Source organism: Caretta caretta, chromosome 14, assembly GCF_965140235.1.
Source record: "Caretta caretta isolate rCarCar2 chromosome 14, rCarCar1.hap1, whole genome shotgun sequence".
NCBI classification, from domain to species: Eukaryota; Metazoa; Chordata; order Testudines; family Cheloniidae; genus Caretta; species Caretta caretta.
The window spans coordinates 19526269-19545666 of record NC_134219.1 but is presented as its reverse complement, the minus strand read 5'-3'; the positions used below and the strand labels follow the sequence as shown (position 1 = coordinate 19545666).

The following is a 19398-nucleotide window of genomic DNA, read 5'->3' as shown; positions in this document are numbered from 1 at the left end:
GGGGAAAGAGGGAAATCTCCAGGCTTATTGCCATTCTGGGTAAACTGTGAGGCAGGTAAACTCACCTGATAGACATGGCCATCACATTATGGCATTTCAGAGGGAGACATTTGAAGCTCAAACTTTACTGGGTAAAGGAATGTTTGTATCCCAAGCATTGCACAGGACATTTTGGGGGAGCATATTTGTGTGGGGAGGGCGGGTGGGAGCATGCTGCTGAGCTGAAAATATACACAGCAATTTCAGCTATTGTGCCCCAGCATCAGCAAAAGGGGAAAAAAAAACCTCATAAATTAATTATATCACTTTTTAAAAGCTGTAGTTGGGCATTTGGTTATCACACAGCAGAGTGGCGCAGCGGAAGCGTGCTGGGCCCATAACCCAGAGGTCGATGGATCGAAACCATCCTCTGCTATTTAACTTTTTCTCCTTTCATCCTCTGCTATTTACCTTTTTTCTCCTTTAAAAATGTATTGTAGTGACATCTTTCAATGTTCATGTTAAAGCTAAAGTTATTTCACCTGAACGCTCCGTTGGGCAATAGAATATCACTTAATTTACTGGTTTCAGAGTAACAGCTGTGTTAGTCTGTATTCGCAAAAAGAAAAGGAGTACTTGTGGCACAGTATGCATCCCACGAAGTGAGCTGTAGCTCACGAAAGCTTATGCTCAAATAAATTGGTTAGTCTCTAAGGTGCCACAAGTACTCCTTTTCTTTTTACTTAATTTACTCAAAGCTGTTTTGGCGGCATACACCTGTCAGTTATTATTCATTGTTAATAATATTTTGTGGTATTATTTATTATTGATTTAAGTGACAATAAAGTCATTGCTGTATAATACAATGCATCCCATGAAGTGAGCTGTAGCTCAGAAAGCTTATAAATTTGTTAGTCTCTAAGGTGCCACAAGTCCTCCTTTTCTTATAGTGAAAATATATTTGTCTCTACAACGTTTACAGTACTTCGTGGACCATTACTTCAGCTATAATAATAATAATTAAAAATGCACAAAGAGCCTGTTATTACTTATGATTAGTACTAATGGTAGTACACGGAGTTTTTACGGATAATCTAGTGTGTTAAGCATTGAGAAAACAAAACAAAAACCAACATACAAAACAGATAGCCAGACTCATGTTTCAGTCTTATTGTTTAATCTGTTATTTTTCTCTTTATCATAGTAACCTGTGGCATAGGTTATTATCCACAGTATTCACTCTGATTCTACACGTTTACTGCCAATAATTTATGATGATTAATACTCGTTATTTGATTTACATGCTTTCATTTTAGGGTCTGATCCTGCAAGAGGCTGAAGTTAATGCGAATAGAGAGGGCAGCTGTGAGGAGGATTGGCTCTGGTCAGCTCTGAACTTGCCCTGGGATCTGCTCTGAAACATGGAGCCCAAAGCGCCGCATCTTGCAAGATTCCCATTCCATTCCTCCCCCTCCCACATCTGGTTGAAGATTGGGTCTTAATTAGGAATAATTCAGAATACATGGTGGGGTAAGTAATTCATTATTCAGTTTGTAATTTTTCCAGAGTGTTTTCTTTTTTCCTTACTGAAATTAGGTTACTAAAGAACATCTACAATATCAAAGTGGGACTGCGGGATGAGGGAAATCTTTACAAGCCACTTACAATACGTCATGCAGCACGGAACGCGTAACGGGTTGTAAATTGCTACAGGTAACGTACAGCAAAAATGCTACTTGGCCAGCAAAGCTTCAACGTTCAATACGTCGCGCTCAACTGCACAGAAGGGAAACTATAAGCGTAAAAACATGGAATAAAATGCAACACGTGGGCAAAAACGGAAAGTCCATAATTTAAAGCAAAAATATTTCATCGTGCAAAATTGCAATATGGGTAAGAAATTCCATCGAAAAGTAGGCAACCGGCTGAATTTTGGGGAAAAAAAAAAAAGGCATCAGTGTCATCACTGAAAGCAGGACAGAAATGCCACGTATTTCTGGGCTCTTTTTAAAAATGGTTTGTTTATTACTGAAGTAAATTGTGCTGGATTACTTCAGGATTTAGTTAATATGTAGAATTAATGCGTGAGGAAATGTATACGTAAGAGAAAAATCCCACAGCTATCCACGAGAACATACGCTTTGACGTTACCTCAATAGGATCAATTCTGAAGGGTTAGTCAGGTGGTTCCATGGTGTAATGGTTAGCACTCTGGACTCTGAATCCAGCGATCCGAGTTCAAATCTCGGTGGAACCTAGAATTTTTCAGGTTTTGTTGTGTGACTTAGTTTCTGTACTAAGTATTGCCAAGGAAGTATTATTAGTATGCGCTTATATTAAGTATATAAATATTATTTCAATGGAACCTAAAAGTCTTCATATTTTATTTATTATATTTTCTTTACTGCCAAGTAAATATAAGAACTGTGGATTTAATTAGAAAAATATATTGAAAACAACAATAAAGGGCACATTATACATTGACTATTATACATGTATTGGATGCCACTGGAAAATGAATAGAAAGGAAGTTTTATTTAAAAGAGAAAACAAACTGCAGGTTGTTTATAGCTATATCTATCTATTTTCTTGTGATTTTTTGTTATTACCTTCAACTATATGCAAGGCTAATAATTGCTTTTACTGTGAGGTCATTATAACTTTGCTAGAAGGATCCCGTAGTCTGTATGAGTTATGGGGCAAGAATCATTTGCTCCTTCTATAATGAAATGCAAGTAATCCTAACTATAGCAAAAGTAATTATGTATTATCTAACTTTAACTGTGTTGGGCCTATCTGTGAATTTATCTTTTGTTATTCACATTTTAGCTTTAAAATATTACTAGAACTATAATATTTTATAATAAAAGCACCCAATGAAACAGCCTCATAAATCTTATTTAAAAGTGGAGCTGACACCGGTTGCGTAAGCATCAAAAGCGGGTTGGCTTGTGTTGTGTCAGTTTCTTGTATGCGAATTCAGTTCTAAATTCTGCGTTAGCAATGCAGCGTGCACGTTCTTTTGCATGTACAGGGCTGTGTTAGAACTAGTTTGTATGTATCAAAACAGGAGACCTCTTTGCTTTTTTTTTTAAATAATCAAAGCTGCAGTCTGAGGAAGGCTCCTTGCCACTTTAATGTCTGAGAGGGATCATCATATTGTACAGGTGAGGCGTGAGATTTAGCCGAGAATAAAGTCTGTAAGATAAATTTTGTGGCAAAGAACCTCAGTTTTAAACGAATGGGGGGCAAAACTGGACTTGGAGTTCCCCAGTGAGCCAATAATTGTTATTAGCCAGTAGAACAGAAATTGGTGGCACCATTTGGTTCTATGGTGTAATGGTTAGCACTCTGGACTTTGAATCCAGCGATCCGAGTTCAAATCTCGGTAGAACCTTATTTACGTGCGGTATTTTTACCAGCTTTCTTTTTTTAAAAAATCATTACAGTTATTGGCACAGCAGGTAAGTGCTTATTTACGAATTTGGAAGACGTTACATAACAAAATAAAAGGGGCTGAATAAATAAATACATCTGGTGGTAGTGACTTTTTTGCAAGGCAACCTCTTGTAAACAAATTGTTGATATATGCACTGCACTATCCCATTATTCTTCTTCATGTTCTGATACCAAGAGGGTAATGTTTGTGCTTTATAAAAACTTTCAGTAAACACTGCACAGTATTTTGAAACCAAGTTTCTATGGTTCCTATACAAATTATTTTGCTGTTTCATTTTTCCTCATACATTCAGCCCTTACATTTTAAACAGGTTTTGTCTAAACCTGGTATAGTGTGATGCCCAGTTATAGAAAATCCTTTTATTCAAAAGATTAATATTGTTTTTTTAAGAGCAATTTAGTTAAAGTTGATACCAATTTCTAAAATGCATCCTTTAAAAGAAACGTGATGATTCATCCTGGAGGAAACTCACTTCTCAGATAAAGCCAAAATAACTTGATTGTCTCTTTTTAGAGTAACAGCCGTGTTAGTCTGTATTTGCAAAAAGAAAAGGAGTACTTGTGGCACCTTAGAGACTAACCAATTTATTTGAGCATGAGCTTTCGTGAGCTACAGCTCACTTCATCGGATGCATACCGCGGAAACTGCAGCAGACTTTATATACACACAGAGAATATGAAACAATACCTCCTCCCACCCCACTGTCCTGCTGGTAATAGCTTATCTAAAGTGATCATCAAGTTGGGCCATTTCCAGCACAAATCCAGGTTTTCTCACCCTCCACCCCCCCACACAAATTCACTCTCCTGCTGGTGATAGCCCATCCAAAGTGACCACTCTCTACACAATGTGCATGATAATCAAGTTGGGCCATTTCCTGCACAAATCCAGGTTCTCTCACCCCCTCACCCCCCTCCCAAAAACCACACACACAAACTCACTCTCCTGCTGGTAATAGCTCATCCAAAGTGACCACTCTCCCTACAATGTGCATGGTAATCAAGGTGGGCCATGTCCAGCACAAATCCAGGTTTTCTCACCCCCCCCCCCCGCACCCCCATACACACACAAACTCACTCTCCTGCTGGTAATAGCTCATCCAAACTGTCTCTGCAGGTGAAACTGAACCCCTGCCAATCGAAGTGCAGGGGCCAGGCTGGAAGGCTGCCTCACCCCTGTGTCACTATGATTGTTGCCTGGACACTGGTGGGGTGGAGTGAGGCCTCTCTACACAGATTTGCACCAGTTAATTACACTGGTGCAAATCCATCTGTGAGCACACTTACTTCAGTTTTAACTGTAATTTATTGCAGTTTAAAGGTGCTGTTAACTGACTTAAACTAAACCAAGATAAGACTATCCAGACCACCTTTTGCTTTCGTTTAAAAATCATCTATTAAAAAGCTGCAACTCAGCATGGAGACTACGCCCTAGAGTCATTGGCTCCACATAATCCGAGGTCCCCTCACCTGCTCTCTATTTTCGTACTAACACTCAGCAGTCAGTTTATGCTGGGTGACAGGAGAGCTCCACAGTGCATAGATACAGAGCCCTCCCTTCTGCAAGCAGTTCCCTTCCTCTCCCTTACATTGCCCAGGTAACCCCACCAACTGCCTTAAAAGGTGCAAAGGGTATTTAACTGCCCAAGGAGTCAGATGGGTACCTAGCGGGATTTTCAAAAACACCTGATTTCAATGGATGTTAGGCACCTAGGTCAGGGGTGGCCAACCTGAGCCTGAAAAGGAACCAGAATTTACCAACAAACATTGCCAAAAAGCCACAGTAATGTAAGCAGGCCCCCATCTGCTACCCCCCTCCAGCCCCAGCCCCTCCTGCCCACTGGCAGCCCCGCCAATCAGCACCTCCCGCTCCCTCCTCACACCTCCCCCTCCCTGCAATCAGCTGTTTTGCAGTGTGCAGCAGGCTCTAGTGGGGAGGAGGGAGGAGCGAGGGCATGGTCGGCTCCGGGGAAGGGACTTTGGGGGAAGGGGTGGAGTGGTGGCAGGACCTGGGGTAGAGAAGGGGGTTAAGCAGTGAGCACCCCACAGCACATTGGAAAGTTAGCATCTGTAGCTCCAGTCTCAGAGTCAGCGCCTATGCAAGGAGCTGCATATTAACCTCTAAAGAGCCTCATGCGGCTCCAGAGCCACAGGTTGGCCACCCCGACCTAGGTAGTTTTGAAAATCCCAGTAGAGCCCCTATCTGAATCTTTAGGTGCCTAAATGCCTTTAAAAATCTGGTCCCTTTTCGCATCTCCCACACCAGGATGAATTTCACACAGTAGGTTCTGAGAACAATTTTGTAAAGAAACTGCTCCTGGAGGTGCTGTGTACAGACTCAGGAGAACAAAGCAGAAAGTTACATTTGTCTCATGTTTGGGAAACTCCTTCCCAATCTTGATGACTACAAACTTATTTTGAAAGTTAAATCTTGGCTTCTGGAGCACAATTCTGCTCCCAGAAGATGGATTCTACGGCGAACTCCTTAGTTGCAGAATCAGAATACAAGTCTTTGTCATTCAAGTGCTTTAAATGAACTGACTACAGTGTAGGTACATGATGCTACAGTATAATCAGTTACTGACCACAAACCAACCTCTACCAGTTTGTTCTCCATAATTGTTTTCAAAGTTAGGAACTCCACAGGAGCCACCTGGCTGGCTTACATAGTCACTCAGTAAGCGATAACCGAACATTTCCTGTAGTTAGCTGAAAGGTTTTTGCGTGCATACTTTGACTGGGAAGAGTTGGTAGTTTTATAGTCCAAATGTTTTATGAACAGTGGATGTAAAGAATTGTTATTGCTGTGTGTCCAAAGGCAGCTCTAAATGAGGAACATTTATTTTCCTTTAGGCAGTTTAATGACGGTGCAATAAGCTTAAAGAAAAGTGGTGCTGGTATCTCATTTGCCAGACTGACGGGGACCAACAACCTTGGACAATCAGCACACTCAGCCCTGGGGTGGGGCTGGCAGGATAGTGAAATATGGGCTCATTCAGACTTTGGTCTCTGAAAGGGACATGGAAGGACAGTCTCCTCCCCTCACATTAGGTAAATAACCATCTCAAAACATATTTTAAAACAAACATTTGTATGAAGTACATTGTGTGGGTCTGCTAAGCTTTCAGAGAGAGATGTGTGTCTGTGTTGAGGCAATACGCACCTTGGAATAAGATGAGGCCCATGTATGTAACTAAACAAAACCACCACAAAATTAGATTCAAAGATATTTATTAGGGCAATTCAAGTTCATGCTCCATTTGAAATACAAAGCACCAGAGTTTAGATAACTGATTATCCAAGTATCATCCAGCTGAAGCTGCTGTGTACAGACATGTATTTATTAAATATCACAGTCCCAGATCGTATTCACTTGAAGAATGGTGAACAAACAAAAATACACTGGAGCAGTGGCTGCTAAGAGGCAAACTCTCTTATTTCTGAGGTCTTGGCAAGATGTCTTTACAACACTTACCCTTCCCACTAGAGACCTCAGAAGAATACTATAATACAACTCCTCTCACTACCAGTACATTACACGTCTAGGATATTTTATGGCATTAAAGACAACCTCCAAATACAGTTTAGCATTTTTGTTTTGCCTAAGATTTTTAAACACAGATTTAATTTTCCTTAAAAAGAAAAAAAGTCCACGGCAAACCGCACGTTCTTTTGTACTCAGCGATGAACTGTCCCAGCACAACATTCAACTGAGAAGTAAAGCACTATGGCTGTGATTACACTAGGAACTTTACACATTTTGCGATTCAGGGTGCTTTCAACAAATGTAAATAAACTGCTCCTGCAAAACAGTTTAATTGCAAGTGTAGACAGCACTTCATTATGTTCAGCAGTTTCAGAAACTAGCTAGCTGCACCCATTGTCAACACAGCATAACTTTCCTAATGTAGGCTTAAAGGCTAGAATCTGATTTTAGATACCTGATGGGCATTACCTAAAATCATAATATGGGTTTCTAGTTTTAGGCTGAAACCTCAATGAAGCAAAAAATTTAGAGATATGTTAAAAAAACACTGAAAAATGATTTTTGCAATGTTAAACTTTGCAGAGGAGATTCCTGGATGTTTCACAAACTGGCAGTTAATGGAAAACTTTTTTTTAAATGATAAAATCAGATTTTTTTATTCCAAAAATAGTCTCAGTTTTTCTAAAAATTAAACCCTGAAAAATCAGAAAACTCCCACAATCCCAAATTATAGTACACCTAATGATACTGTATGTAGCCACTACAGCTATATGTTGGATGAACATTCAAAATGCACTCTTTTTTAAAAGAGAGGTTGTGGCATGTAACAGTTCTAAGAGATTGTTACACGGCTACTTTTTAAGTGTGGAGCATTTCAAATTGAGAAGCTGAAAGAAAGTGAATTCTTAATCTGCCTTTATAATGGGAAAGAACAACTAATATTTTACAGCCATCTCATCTGATACTGTTCCTGTGGAAACTCAAGTATGGAAAGAGGATCTATTGAATGAAACAGGCATGTGTACTCAAGCAAAATGGCAGAGAGGGTTTTTGTTCAGTGATGGGCAGCAGCCAATGAGATGAAGCTGTGCTCTAATCTCTAGATTTACACTTAAAGAATCCCACAGGAAGGTGGCTCTTTCACAGCATAGTGAAGAATTAAGTTTTAATCAAAAATTTAAACTGAGAACCAGTTTTTCACATTGTCAAGTATATCCACATTTTCCTTTACAAAAATAAACTATACACAGAACTGAAGCTATATATATAAATTAACATTTCAACCAGTTTTAAGCCATATATACATATAGAAATAGATGTATATACTAACTTAGAACAATAAAACTTAATTACAATGTGATTCCATTGAAGGGTTCTGGGGATATCAGAATAGATCAAGAAATTAAAACTGAAGGGGTCATGTTGCTTTCAAGTACTGAAAGTATTCACGAGCTTCATGTAACCCACAGGTTATTCTTTAATAGACAATTTTAAATTTTTTTGGATGTATAGGTTTTCCAGGATCTCCCTGCTGCTCCAAACTCCTTTCCTAGCACAGAGGTAGATTTCTCTAAATGTTCAGTTATTGCGTCAAAAACATTTTATTTAAAAAAAAAACAACAACAACAACAAACCTGAAGGCTTACTCTGCATGCAGGTAGCCATACAAGTCAGATCCATATGCCTTTTGCATTGAAATAAAGTAAAGGAGGCTTGGATGAAACCTGCAACCACATCAACAAGTTCATTTTAAACCAGTTGTCCCTTCCAGCAAGTCCACACATTTCAGCACCCTTTTTTCCCCCTCCTTGTTTTGAGCCTACTCCTATTTAAGTCAAAAACGCGCATTTGCCTCCAACAGGAATATAATCGACTCTGTTGTTAGATACTTTATTTAAAAGGGAAAAAAAAAAAAAGACTGGAAGCATTGAATGCCTCACCTCCTACATTCCAAGGGTAGATCCTGATTTCAAATATACTCCATCAAGATCTTGTATTATTAGCTTTGTGCGCACACACACACACACACACACACACACACAGAGTAACTGATATTAAGAAATCCACAAGATTTGCTTTCATGCATTTCCTGAGATCACGACAAACCCCATTCATATTTTCTCAACAAAACGTGAAAGCTAAAATCCTTCCAGTTTTGAGAGAGCCACTAATCAAAACAACAAGCATGAGGCTGCTATGAAATCTGGTGGAAGCCTTGTAATGGCTGGAATGTCACATCACATCCTTAAACATCCCTCCCTGAACTGCGAGGCTGTACAGATGGTTACATCTATCAAGCATGATTTTTTAAGATGATAGCTTGTTAATTGAAGCAGCCATGTAATGTACATAAAAATGCCCCCAAACTAGCACTATCAGTTTACATCATATTATCAGCTCAAGAATGTTCCAAAATTAAGATTTTTTTGTTAGAGGCACTCAACAAATTTATCTGGTCTCTGGATTCAATCTGACACGGTATATGCTCAGGACTAGCCAGAAATGGAATAGCAGAGGTATTGTAAATCAGGACTGAAGTCTAGCATAGAATTGATGTAGGGTGAAGATTGCAGGCAACATCATGCCTGTCTTCACATGGGATCACCATATCTCGCTTTCATAAACAAGTCAGACAAAAGAAAATAAAAGTTACAGAAAAGATTAATTCATGATGCAAGTTTCTGAAGAGAGAGATTAACAGGTTTAACTATTTGTACAAACCAGCCTGTTAGCAAAAATCCTTAATGAAAGAACGAGGGAAGAGAGGACTGTGTTACAACCATTTAATATTATTAAAGACATGCCATTTATATCGGAATGTTCTCCCTTTGTGGTTAGTGTGTCTGTAGGAAGCTTGTTGTCAACGTTTTAGTAGCTGAATAAACCTCTTTATTGTATAGTGGTGGAAGGAGTCAAGTAAATCTCTCAATTATATTTTTCATCTGTCGCTTTGTGTAAAATAATCATTTTTTGGTTAACAAGGCAAAAAGAGTTCTAAATTACGGTACACTGAACACAACAATTCTAAACAGGGTGGCTGTTCTTGCCTGGCGAAAGGAATCACATACGTAAGGATTACAATAGCTCCTGGTTGAGGGTGCCAGTTCCGTAAAAAGTGGTGAGAACCCTCAACCTGCATTAATTTCACTCCAAGTTGAGGGCATTGTACACCTAGAAGAAGGTGCTCACTGTACCCTGCAAGATCAGACCTTAACTAAACAAAAAACTCCCAAATACACAGGAGGTCAAGCACAGTAAGAGTCTAACAGACCCATAGGGAACCAAGGCATTCAACATAAAAAATTGAGCAATGGTTCTTTGTATTAAGTAAGGAATATTCCGCAATTCAGAAAGCGTACTCATCGTACACTTGGCTAGTGCATAGCATCCCCAATTGCATAGAATGTTTCCAGTGCTGAATTCATAACTAACCTATGCAAGTTTTTTCATCTTTCGTGAGCCTGATTTGTCACCACTTGATATCCATGCTGCTTGCTGTTTGATTTACTGCACAGTATTTGGTGTGCAGAGTTTCCTGGACCTTCTTGGAGTCCATCCCTTCCAGCCAGTCCTGGTACAGCTTTTGCACATGCATGCTGGTTTCTGGAAGCCTGACAGGAATTGCAGCATACACTTCCTCCATCTGACTGAGCAACACTTTGTCAGGTTTTCCATCTTCAGTCTGGGCTTGGCCTTTTCCATTTAAACACCCTAAAAATAGAACACCACAGCAATGAGACGGGATTAGTTTGTTTGGGGGAAGAACTATATTGTAGTTTAAACTCTCGATTTACAGTGTTGTCCTGTTGCTAATTAAAAAGGACAACTGCCTTTTGCAGTCAGCAGCCCCATTGATGCTGCTAAAAGTCACTGTTCACCTTTAAAAATGATTCTGTCATCAGCAAGTGTCCAAATGTTGATGGGGTTTCCATAGAAAAAAATCTCTTTTCCTCCTCCCCTCCTTTCTTCGCCAGCTAGGTCCTACATTCTTCTCTTTCCCTCAACTCTGTATTTCACAAAAGGACAGACAACTCCTCAGCACTCTGGACTAGGTGCTTACAGATCACCCAGCAGAAAACAAATACTGTCCCTCTCATTTTGGACAACCTAATAAATGGAATGGACTCTCAGAAAGCCTAAACAGGTGTGTTTTATTTTGGACCATTCAGATTTGATGGTGGAGTGGTAAACATCTTACTATCATTAAAATAAGGATCAGCTCTTTCTGGAACCTTCCCATGATACTCACAGAAACAGGAAAAAAAAGTCACCATGGATCCAGTATCATTCTTACCTCCAGGGCAGGCAAGAACCTCCACAAAATGATACAAGAACTTTCCCTTTTTCAGCTTCAGGACCACGTTCTGGATGTTCCTAAAGCCATACGCAGCTGCGAAGCGCAACACTGTCTCACCATCCTTTTCCAGGGTGACCTCTTGGAAGTCCTTGTTTCTGTACAGAAAGAGAGAGAGAGAGAAAACTCTAAACCCTCAGATCCCTTAGGGATTACTAACAGGATGATACAAGCATTTCAGTACATGCCCACAGAGCTCACATGATAGAAGGCAAAAGGGATAACTTGAGGATGAATGGGCAGGGCTTCTAGTTCCTAAGTGTTGTCGGTCAAATAAAAATTTGGGTGGAGATTGAAGAACAAATATCTATTCCATCTTCAAAGAAGAAGTATTATTAATAAAACAAGAGAGTTAGCAACAGTGATTTTTCCAGTGGTGAATTTACAGGTAGTTTATTAAGGACAATGCAAACCAGTGATTTTGATATGTGGAATACCTAGTTACTGCACTGAGGTTCATGTTATCCCATTCCATTAATACAAACATCCAAAATCCAACTTACTTTAGTGTTTTGTAGGTGATTTCCTTGATATCCATATCAAACAGCTCTTTGGCAGCATGTTTAAAGATGTGCTCCAGGTACCCATCAGATCTCCTCCCATCATGCCGTACTAAGTCCTCCTCCTTTATTTCACCAAACCTTAGAAAATGGACAAAAAGGAGGGAGAAAGAAGCTCAGAGTTTGATCATTTCACCTGAAGAAAATGAGATTTGTTTCTCTCTCCCATAACATTTTTTGTCAGGGGAAAAGAATATTTGTTCCTAGAAATGAACTTGTCCAATTTGTGTTTTGAGACAGTGGTAAAATGAAAATGGCAAAAGAGAAAAAAAAACTGTAGCTTCAAAAACTTCAGGCAACAGAAGTTTAATAAAATATATTCATACATAATAGAATGAAATGGCTTGGAAACAGCCATCAAGACTAGCTGGTTAAGAGGCATTTTAAAAACCACACTCAAAGTCACATGGAAACTGAGTTGTATCAGCACTTAGGCAATTCGAAAACACTTGTTTTAACTGTGAAAAACCCCCAGCCAAAACAAAATGAATGTGAAATAATAAATATCAGATCATGTTTATTGTAATGTAGGATGCACTTTTAACATTGAAGGATCTAAAAGTACTTTACAGATCATAGGCACTGATCCTGCAAACTTTTGCTCATAAGAGCAGTTCTTCTGGCTTCTATGGGACTGTGTGTGCCCTCAAGGATTTCCAACACTATGTCTGTAAACTGATATAGAAACAATATAGAGGGATCATTCCATGGAACATGGTAGCTGTTGGATAGCAGGAAGTGAAAAATACTATATCCAGTTGACATTGGATTCACCTGTCGGCAGAACACAATTATCCAAGCTGAAATTTGTAGAATAAATAAGTAAATAAATACAGAAATTGACTCATGTCTGGTCAAAGAATAGTACTGAATGATCTTTAGTGATCAAAATGGCAGTTTTATGCTGGGACACAAGGGGTGTAGGTGATGGGAATGCAGTCCTACAGAATCACTGGCAAATACTTTATCTTTCTGGTAGAAAAGGAGTGGTCGGGGATACATGGCATCACTATTGTGAGAAAAAGGCGTTTTTGACAGCAGTCCCAGCCTGTTAGCTGCTCTGGGGATAACAACTTCGTCACCCTGCTCTCACTTCTGCTGGAAAAGCATCTGTAGCTCTGGTCTACTTTGCACTCCTCCCTGAGCATCCAGTGTGACCTGTGCTGGGACACTGCTTGTGTGCTATATAGATTGTGCATTCTGCTGGTAGTAGCAGCCTGAGTTCCTTACATTCAGCCAGAAACCAAAGGCAGGAACTGTTAATGCAAAATAATAATATATCAAACATCTAACTTAAAAGAACTACAGAAAAGTTGGGGTTTTATTCCTAGGGAACTAGGAATAAAACCTACATTTAACAAGTGAGAACCAGGCTTACAGCATGTCCACCTGCTCTTTGAGCCAGACCATTAATGGTGGGTTTATGTAACTGATGATGATTTTTGTTGTTACCAGCTGTGGTTTTGTTTGGTGTCAGTGTGTCCTGTATTTGTCTAACTTTTATAGTAATGTTCTCCAGTTAAGATAGTAATTATGAGAATTACAACAGAAATCATTTAGGATTAAAAAGTAACTTGAACAAACAATCACAATGATTATACCACAGCTTCAAGTGTATTGGGGCTTATTTTTAAAGAGGAGTTTAATTTTGTTTAATGTTAATGTTAAAAGTAAGATGGCACTGGAGAAGCTTTTGTTCTCACTTCATTCCTATTCCTCTGAAGATCTGTTTTTAATGGGTGAAAAATCACCGTAGGGACGGATAAAGTCTTGTGATGTCAAGTCTGGTAGCCTGATTCAATTCTGATATCATGTTATCCCTCTTAATGTGTTGCTCTCACCCCTAATATAAATTAGCTTAAATACAGCTTAAAAGACATTCCAATGGTCTATTTAAAATTTGAGATCAAGCTTGCTCTTTAATAAAACAAAAAGCCACCGACCTGGCCTCTCTGTAAGCCTTTAGAAAATGGGTACCTTTAACTCACAGCCAGTGCAGCCCAACTCACAGCCAGTGCAGCCCCATTAGCAAAAGTAATCACAAAGGCTGTAGTGTAAACAGGATTTAGGCATTATCATCACTGTATAACCTAGACTTCCCTAGTGTAGACAATGCTTAGGCGGGATACAATTTGAGGATGAAGGGAGAAACTCAAAGGGATTCTGGGTAGACTTGAAGGAGCTTTCTTCCACTCTTTGCAGGAGAGTTGTCACTTCATTATGCAGCTGTGTAATGAGACTGGACTAACACGCATCACACACAAATTGGAACTGGATAACCTTTGAGACTCTACCTTTGTAACTAACTAAGTGGATCTATTTTCAGAGTTGCAGCCGTGTTAGTCTGTATCCGCAAAAAGAAAAGGAGGACTTGTGGCACCTTAGAAACTAACAAATTTATTTGAGCATAAGCTTTCGTGAGCTACAGGTCACTCTAGGAATTCTGTGAGTGTACATGATAGTTTCCATACTAGTTAGGCAGTGAGTAAACAAATACTCTAATGTTTTGCATGACTTTTCTCTGCTGTCCTTTAACCAATAGATGTATTTATTTGATCTAATCTGGATAGAACCTAGCTGCTCCATTCAGGAAAAAAACATTTACCATACCCAGAGAGGGTGGTGTTCACTTGTCACTAATTCTGCATGAAGGCAATAGGAAAAATGGAAATTTACTGTCAAGATGCTGGTCTGAATGAAGGGATGACAGAACACAGAATAAACCCCACAGAAATTGCCCCAGCTCGGTCTAGTGGGAAGCTGGGTACTAGAAGGAGAACACACCCTGAGGGAATGAATAGTTAGCCCTTACACAGGTTCAACTATAGCAAAGCTTTAAAAAAAAAAAAAAAAAAAAAAAGCAGCTTAGGGTGGGGCATCAAAACACCCCATGATAACACTAACAAGTCATCAGTTCAGTGGAATCCAGAATCTCACCACTTTATACAGACCTAATACTACTGCACAAAGATACAAATAAAAGCTACTTGCTGTTTTTTTTAATCATATCCATTGCAGACACCGAAGCCTGTTGAACATACAATCTTGGCACAGCACAGGTTTCATTCTTTTAAATTAGGCTTTTAAAAACAATTAGAGAGGAATTCATTTTGGAAGAGGCTGCTGTTTTAGGTGATTGGTTTTGGATTAGTATAAAAATATATCCATTAGAAAGGGCTATCTGTTGCATTTTACCACTTCATGGATTGGGAGATACAAGAGGCCTCTAAAAGAAAAATGCTGGTTTCTTTCGCCACTGTGCATGTAAACAGGTTTCAGTGTAGTCTGGTTTTGGTGCATGCAAACTTTTGTTTTGAATAACTTATTTGTTTGAAAAAGCACTACACATGTGGTGACTTCTATGTATGGCAGAACATTATTTGATCACTGGCACAATAACAACATAGCCCACAGCAAAAGCTACTTACAAACTGTCTATAGCCACTTCAGCCACTTCTTTCATAGATATATTTTTCTGCTCCATTATTTGGACAATTTCACCTGTAGGGCAATGCAGGACAATTATCTTTAACACAAACCAAAGTACACACACAGTCTCTCTTCAAGACGACAGATAGCGGAGACTGGCAGAGCAAAAACACACGGACAGTGTGGTATGAAGTAGGGTTGCCAACCCTCCAGGATTGGCCTGGAGTCTCCAGGAATTAACGATTAATCTTTAATTAAAGATTATGTCATGTGATGAAATCTCCAGGAATACATCCAAAGTTGGCAACCTTCGTATGAAGCCATGAATGAGTCTTACAGGTCACCCAATAGGAGTTCCAAGAATACCTTTACGCCATACCACATCACTACACATTTCTGGATGTGCCACATATTTACCAAACTATGTTGGCAGTGTTTAAGAATGAATGAATAACTTTCAACCTATCACTGGCCCGGTATTGGATGATACGCCTCCTGAGCCTTGGGGCAGGGTGGCATTTGGGAGAAATTTCCACATTGACCAGAAAAGGAGGAAATGTTTTTGTGGCAGGTTGATCTTAAAAGACAACCCTTTCCTTCTATTCCCCCCAGCCCCTCTGTGCAAAAACAAGGCAGCTATTTGAAGCTGCTGGGGGGCAAGAAGGTTGGAACGAGTAGTCTTCCCAAGAGAGGTGTGTTAACGAATTAACTGGCGGAATGTAGATAAGGAGGACAAAGCCACAAAATAAATGCTGGCCAGGACAGCTTTTGCCTGTCAGAAAGGTTTGACTGCAGCGCAAGTTCAGATACTTGCTCTAGATAAGACAAGGAGAGCAGAACACAGACACAGCCAGTTTTTGTTCTTTTATCTATCCCACACCCAATGTCTATGCAATACATATACAGTCAGTAACTCAAGAAAGGGTCCTTTTTTTGGAATCAGATGAAACTAAACCTTATTTTGACAGCTACAAAATGCTAAATGAAAAAAAAGCTGACCTAGCATAAAGTCAGTTCAAACAACTGGTGAATCATGCTGCCATTTTATATGGGAGTACATTTAAAGGAGGTTTTACCTGATGTTAGAACACAATCAACATCTTGAGAGTTATACAAGGGGGTGTAAAAATCTTCCCGCAGGGCTTCCAATTTTTTGTCATAGCAAGGAGCCACGATTATATGGAAAATTTTATCTGGAGATAGGTTCTAAGGAATAAAAAGGGCACATCTGAATTTTGTGAAAAGGCCAAGAATGCATGGAGACAAACATGGATGAAAGTATTATTGCAGAAAATTACACAGGTTATATTTACAGTCACATTAGGTCTGGAGCTAAGTGCAAGGCACAGCAACTGGGGCAACATTTTTTTGTTTTGTAGCAGTTGATTATGTTACAGTAGTTGTCAGAGCTATCCCAAACGAACACATTAGGCTATACAGCTTACTTCTTCCAAGTGACCTAGTTAACTAAAATTTGTCTGTAAGAACAGAGAAAGCAAGAAGCCTCTTCTCACGGAAGCTACTTCTAGTGCTGTGCATTTTGAGACGTGGGACATGTCCAGATTTGGAGCTGCAGCTGTCATTTATCACAGTGGCACCCATACTTTGCCCATCTGAAGGAGATGTTGGTCATTTGCTAGGAGGTTGACAGCTACTAACAGCACCAGCAGCATACATATTTATAGAGCACTTTACAGTAACTCACTGATGCAACCAACGCCCCTACATCATAGGTTACTCCTGGGGGGATTCTGCACCCATGCAGGGGCACAGAATTCATATGGGCCGCATTTTTCTGTGACCCCCCCAAGGCAGAAAAATGCAAAAAAAAAAAAAAATCTGCCGGGGGACACATGCCTCTTCCCCAGAAGGTCAGGCAGCATGTCTGTTCCAGTGTGCCCGGAGCAGCCTCAGAGACAGGGGAAGGGAGCTGGGCATGCGTGCCTACCTGATCACTGTCACAGGGGTTGGGGGGAGGGTGGGGGGGAGAGGAAGAGAGGCTGGGTGTACATGTGTGCCAAAAAGTGAGTAAGTGAGACTCTGTCCCTCTCTTGTGACTGCAGCTCCCTGGCGTGTAAGGGTAGGGCTTTTTATATGCATGAGACAGGCTAGAGGCACAAATGAAGCAGCCTGCTTGAGTTAATTGATCTCATTCTCCAAGGCACAAATGTAGCACCCTGACTGTGTGGTAAAGTTGTTAAAGTTGCTGTTGATGGTTAATTGATCTCATTCTCTGAGGCAGAAATGTAGCAGCATGCCTATTGTTAATTAACTGTTCCCATTATCAGTCAACTCCTCCAGGAGCATTAAAACCTGTGAAAGTTTTAAGGCCCCTACATTGCCAGAGCGAAGTAAAGAAGTCTTATTATAAATGACAGTAAGGGCATGTCTACACTTGCATTTAAAGCAGAAAATTTCCCTTTTTTGCGCAAAAACCATGGGAGCATCTACCACTTGCCAATGACTTTTTGAAGAAAAACCACATCCACGAGAGGCATACAGCTCTTACTGGTGATGCTTTTGCGGTGAAGTGCAAGTGAAGATATGTTCTGTTTACATAGCTTTTAGCCTCCTGAGGATATCCCATAGTGCCTAGGTGACCACTCTTGCCAGCAGCTCTGCTGCCAGGTAAACAGACATCCACCTCTCCCCCTGGAAAGCCCCAGGAACTTTGAAACTCCCCTTCCTGTTTTCTTGGCAAGTGCTCATTTATCATCTGGCCAAGTGACAATGCCTGCTCCATGGAGCAAGCGATCCCCTGCTTGGAGCAATGCTGAGTTACTGGAGCTGATCAGTGTTTGGGGAGGAGGTGGCTGTGCAGGAACCCCAGATGCCCCGTGATCACCCCCGCCCCCTTCCCACAGGGCCTATCCTCAAAATGGAGAGAGCTGCACTGTAAGATAGCTGCCCTAGAGTGCTGCTCTCATCAGCGATGGAAGTGCTGCTAATGTAAACATGCTCCCGACGCCTGAGGAATTAAGTGAGTACACAAACCAGTGCTTTACTTTGATCCGTTCCCCATCACCGGTTAAACTTACAGTGCAAAAACTCTACAAATGTAGACATAGCCTAAGGGAATCCTCAGCTAGGAAGAGCTATGCACTCTCTCACTTTTTTCCTGTGCCAAAGTACCACAATGGAGTTAGATTACAGATCAGGATTTATTTTACTTACCCATTTAAAAAAAAAAATGAATGACAGCAAATAAAACATTTAGCAAGCAGTCAGTAAAATGTCAGGATAATCAGAACAAAGCACTTCCCGAAGTACCCAGCCAAGTCCATGACAATGATTAGCAAAACTATATGACTTTCTACTTTTTTTTTTTTTTTTTTTTTTTGCTGTTTGGTGCTCTGTAATGTAATTTAAATGAAAATCCAGGATTACTGGAATGCAGGGTATCAGTAACCAAGTGTTTATTACTTAACTTTCATGTGTTTAGGAAATGATGAATAGTTATTGTGACTTTTTTCTGTATTGTAGTTTCAATTGTTTTGGTAATTTATTTAAACTGGTGTGATTATATTGCATTATTTTGACAAATAAAATATGCAGAATTTTGCATTTTTTGGCACAGAATCCCTCCAGGAGTAATAGATAGTTAAGTATTATTATCCCCATCTATCATATGGGGATAGGGTGACCAAACAACAAGTCTGAAAAATCAGGGTACTTTTTTTTTTTGGGGGGGGGGGGAGCATAGTTGCCTATATAAAACAAAGCCCCTAATTTTGGGATGGTCCCTATAATATTGGGGTGCCTGGTCACCCTACATGGAGAAACTGAGGCAGAGAGAGGACATGACTTGCTCAAGACTGTACCTAAAATTAATGGCAGAATAAACTTGTGAACTCAGAACCAGTGGATACTTCAGTTCTCAGCATACAAATGCTTCAGCTCCATCTGAGATGACAGAGCATTGCATGCTGGGACCTGTAGTGTCTGCATGATACCCTCTGCTTTAAAGATTGTATTGTAGAACTGTGTGGGCAGCATTTGGCATACCAGCTTTACTTTGGTCACTTTGGATTTAATTCTTTATGTAAAAAAAAAAAAAAAGAAAAAAAACCTATCTCCATGAGGCATTGAGAGCACAATGACTGCAACTATGTTCTGCCAGTGTGGGGTGA

The 19398-nt window shown here is 40.0% G+C and overlaps 1 protein-coding gene and 3 non-coding genes across 4 annotated transcripts in view; 3 read left to right on the top strand and 1 right to left on the bottom strand.

The window, feature by feature from the left end:
• Positions 1-343: 343 nt before the first annotated feature.
• On the top strand, positions 344-415 carry TRNAM-CAU (transfer RNA methionine (anticodon CAU)). The gene has a single exon. It is a non-coding gene; the product is annotated as a tRNA-Met (tRNA).
• A 1749-nt stretch (positions 416-2164) lies between these two features.
• TRNAQ-CUG (transfer RNA glutamine (anticodon CUG)) lies at positions 2165-2236 on the top strand. The gene has a single exon. It is a non-coding gene; the product is annotated as a tRNA-Gln (tRNA).
• A 1068-nt stretch (positions 2237-3304) lies between these two features.
• TRNAQ-UUG (transfer RNA glutamine (anticodon UUG)) lies at positions 3305-3376 on the top strand. The gene has a single exon. It is a non-coding gene; the product is annotated as a tRNA-Gln (tRNA).
• A 3276-nt stretch (positions 3377-6652) lies between these two features.
• NARF (nuclear prelamin A recognition factor) overlaps positions 6653-19398 on the bottom strand; it is a 30010-nt gene continuing 17264 nt past the window's right edge. Inside the window, exons 8-12 of the mRNA XM_048817245.2 lie at positions 16345-16474; positions 15268-15340; positions 11783-11920; positions 11220-11377; positions 6653-10636 (exon numbers count right to left, since the gene is read on the bottom strand). Of these exons, the coding sequence (XP_048673202.1) occupies positions 10395-10636; positions 11220-11377; positions 11783-11920; positions 15268-15340; positions 16345-16474 (741 nt within the window). The 3' untranslated portion in view covers positions 6653-10394. The remainder of the gene's footprint in view (positions 10637-11219; positions 11378-11782; positions 11921-15267; positions 15341-16344; positions 16475-19398) is intronic.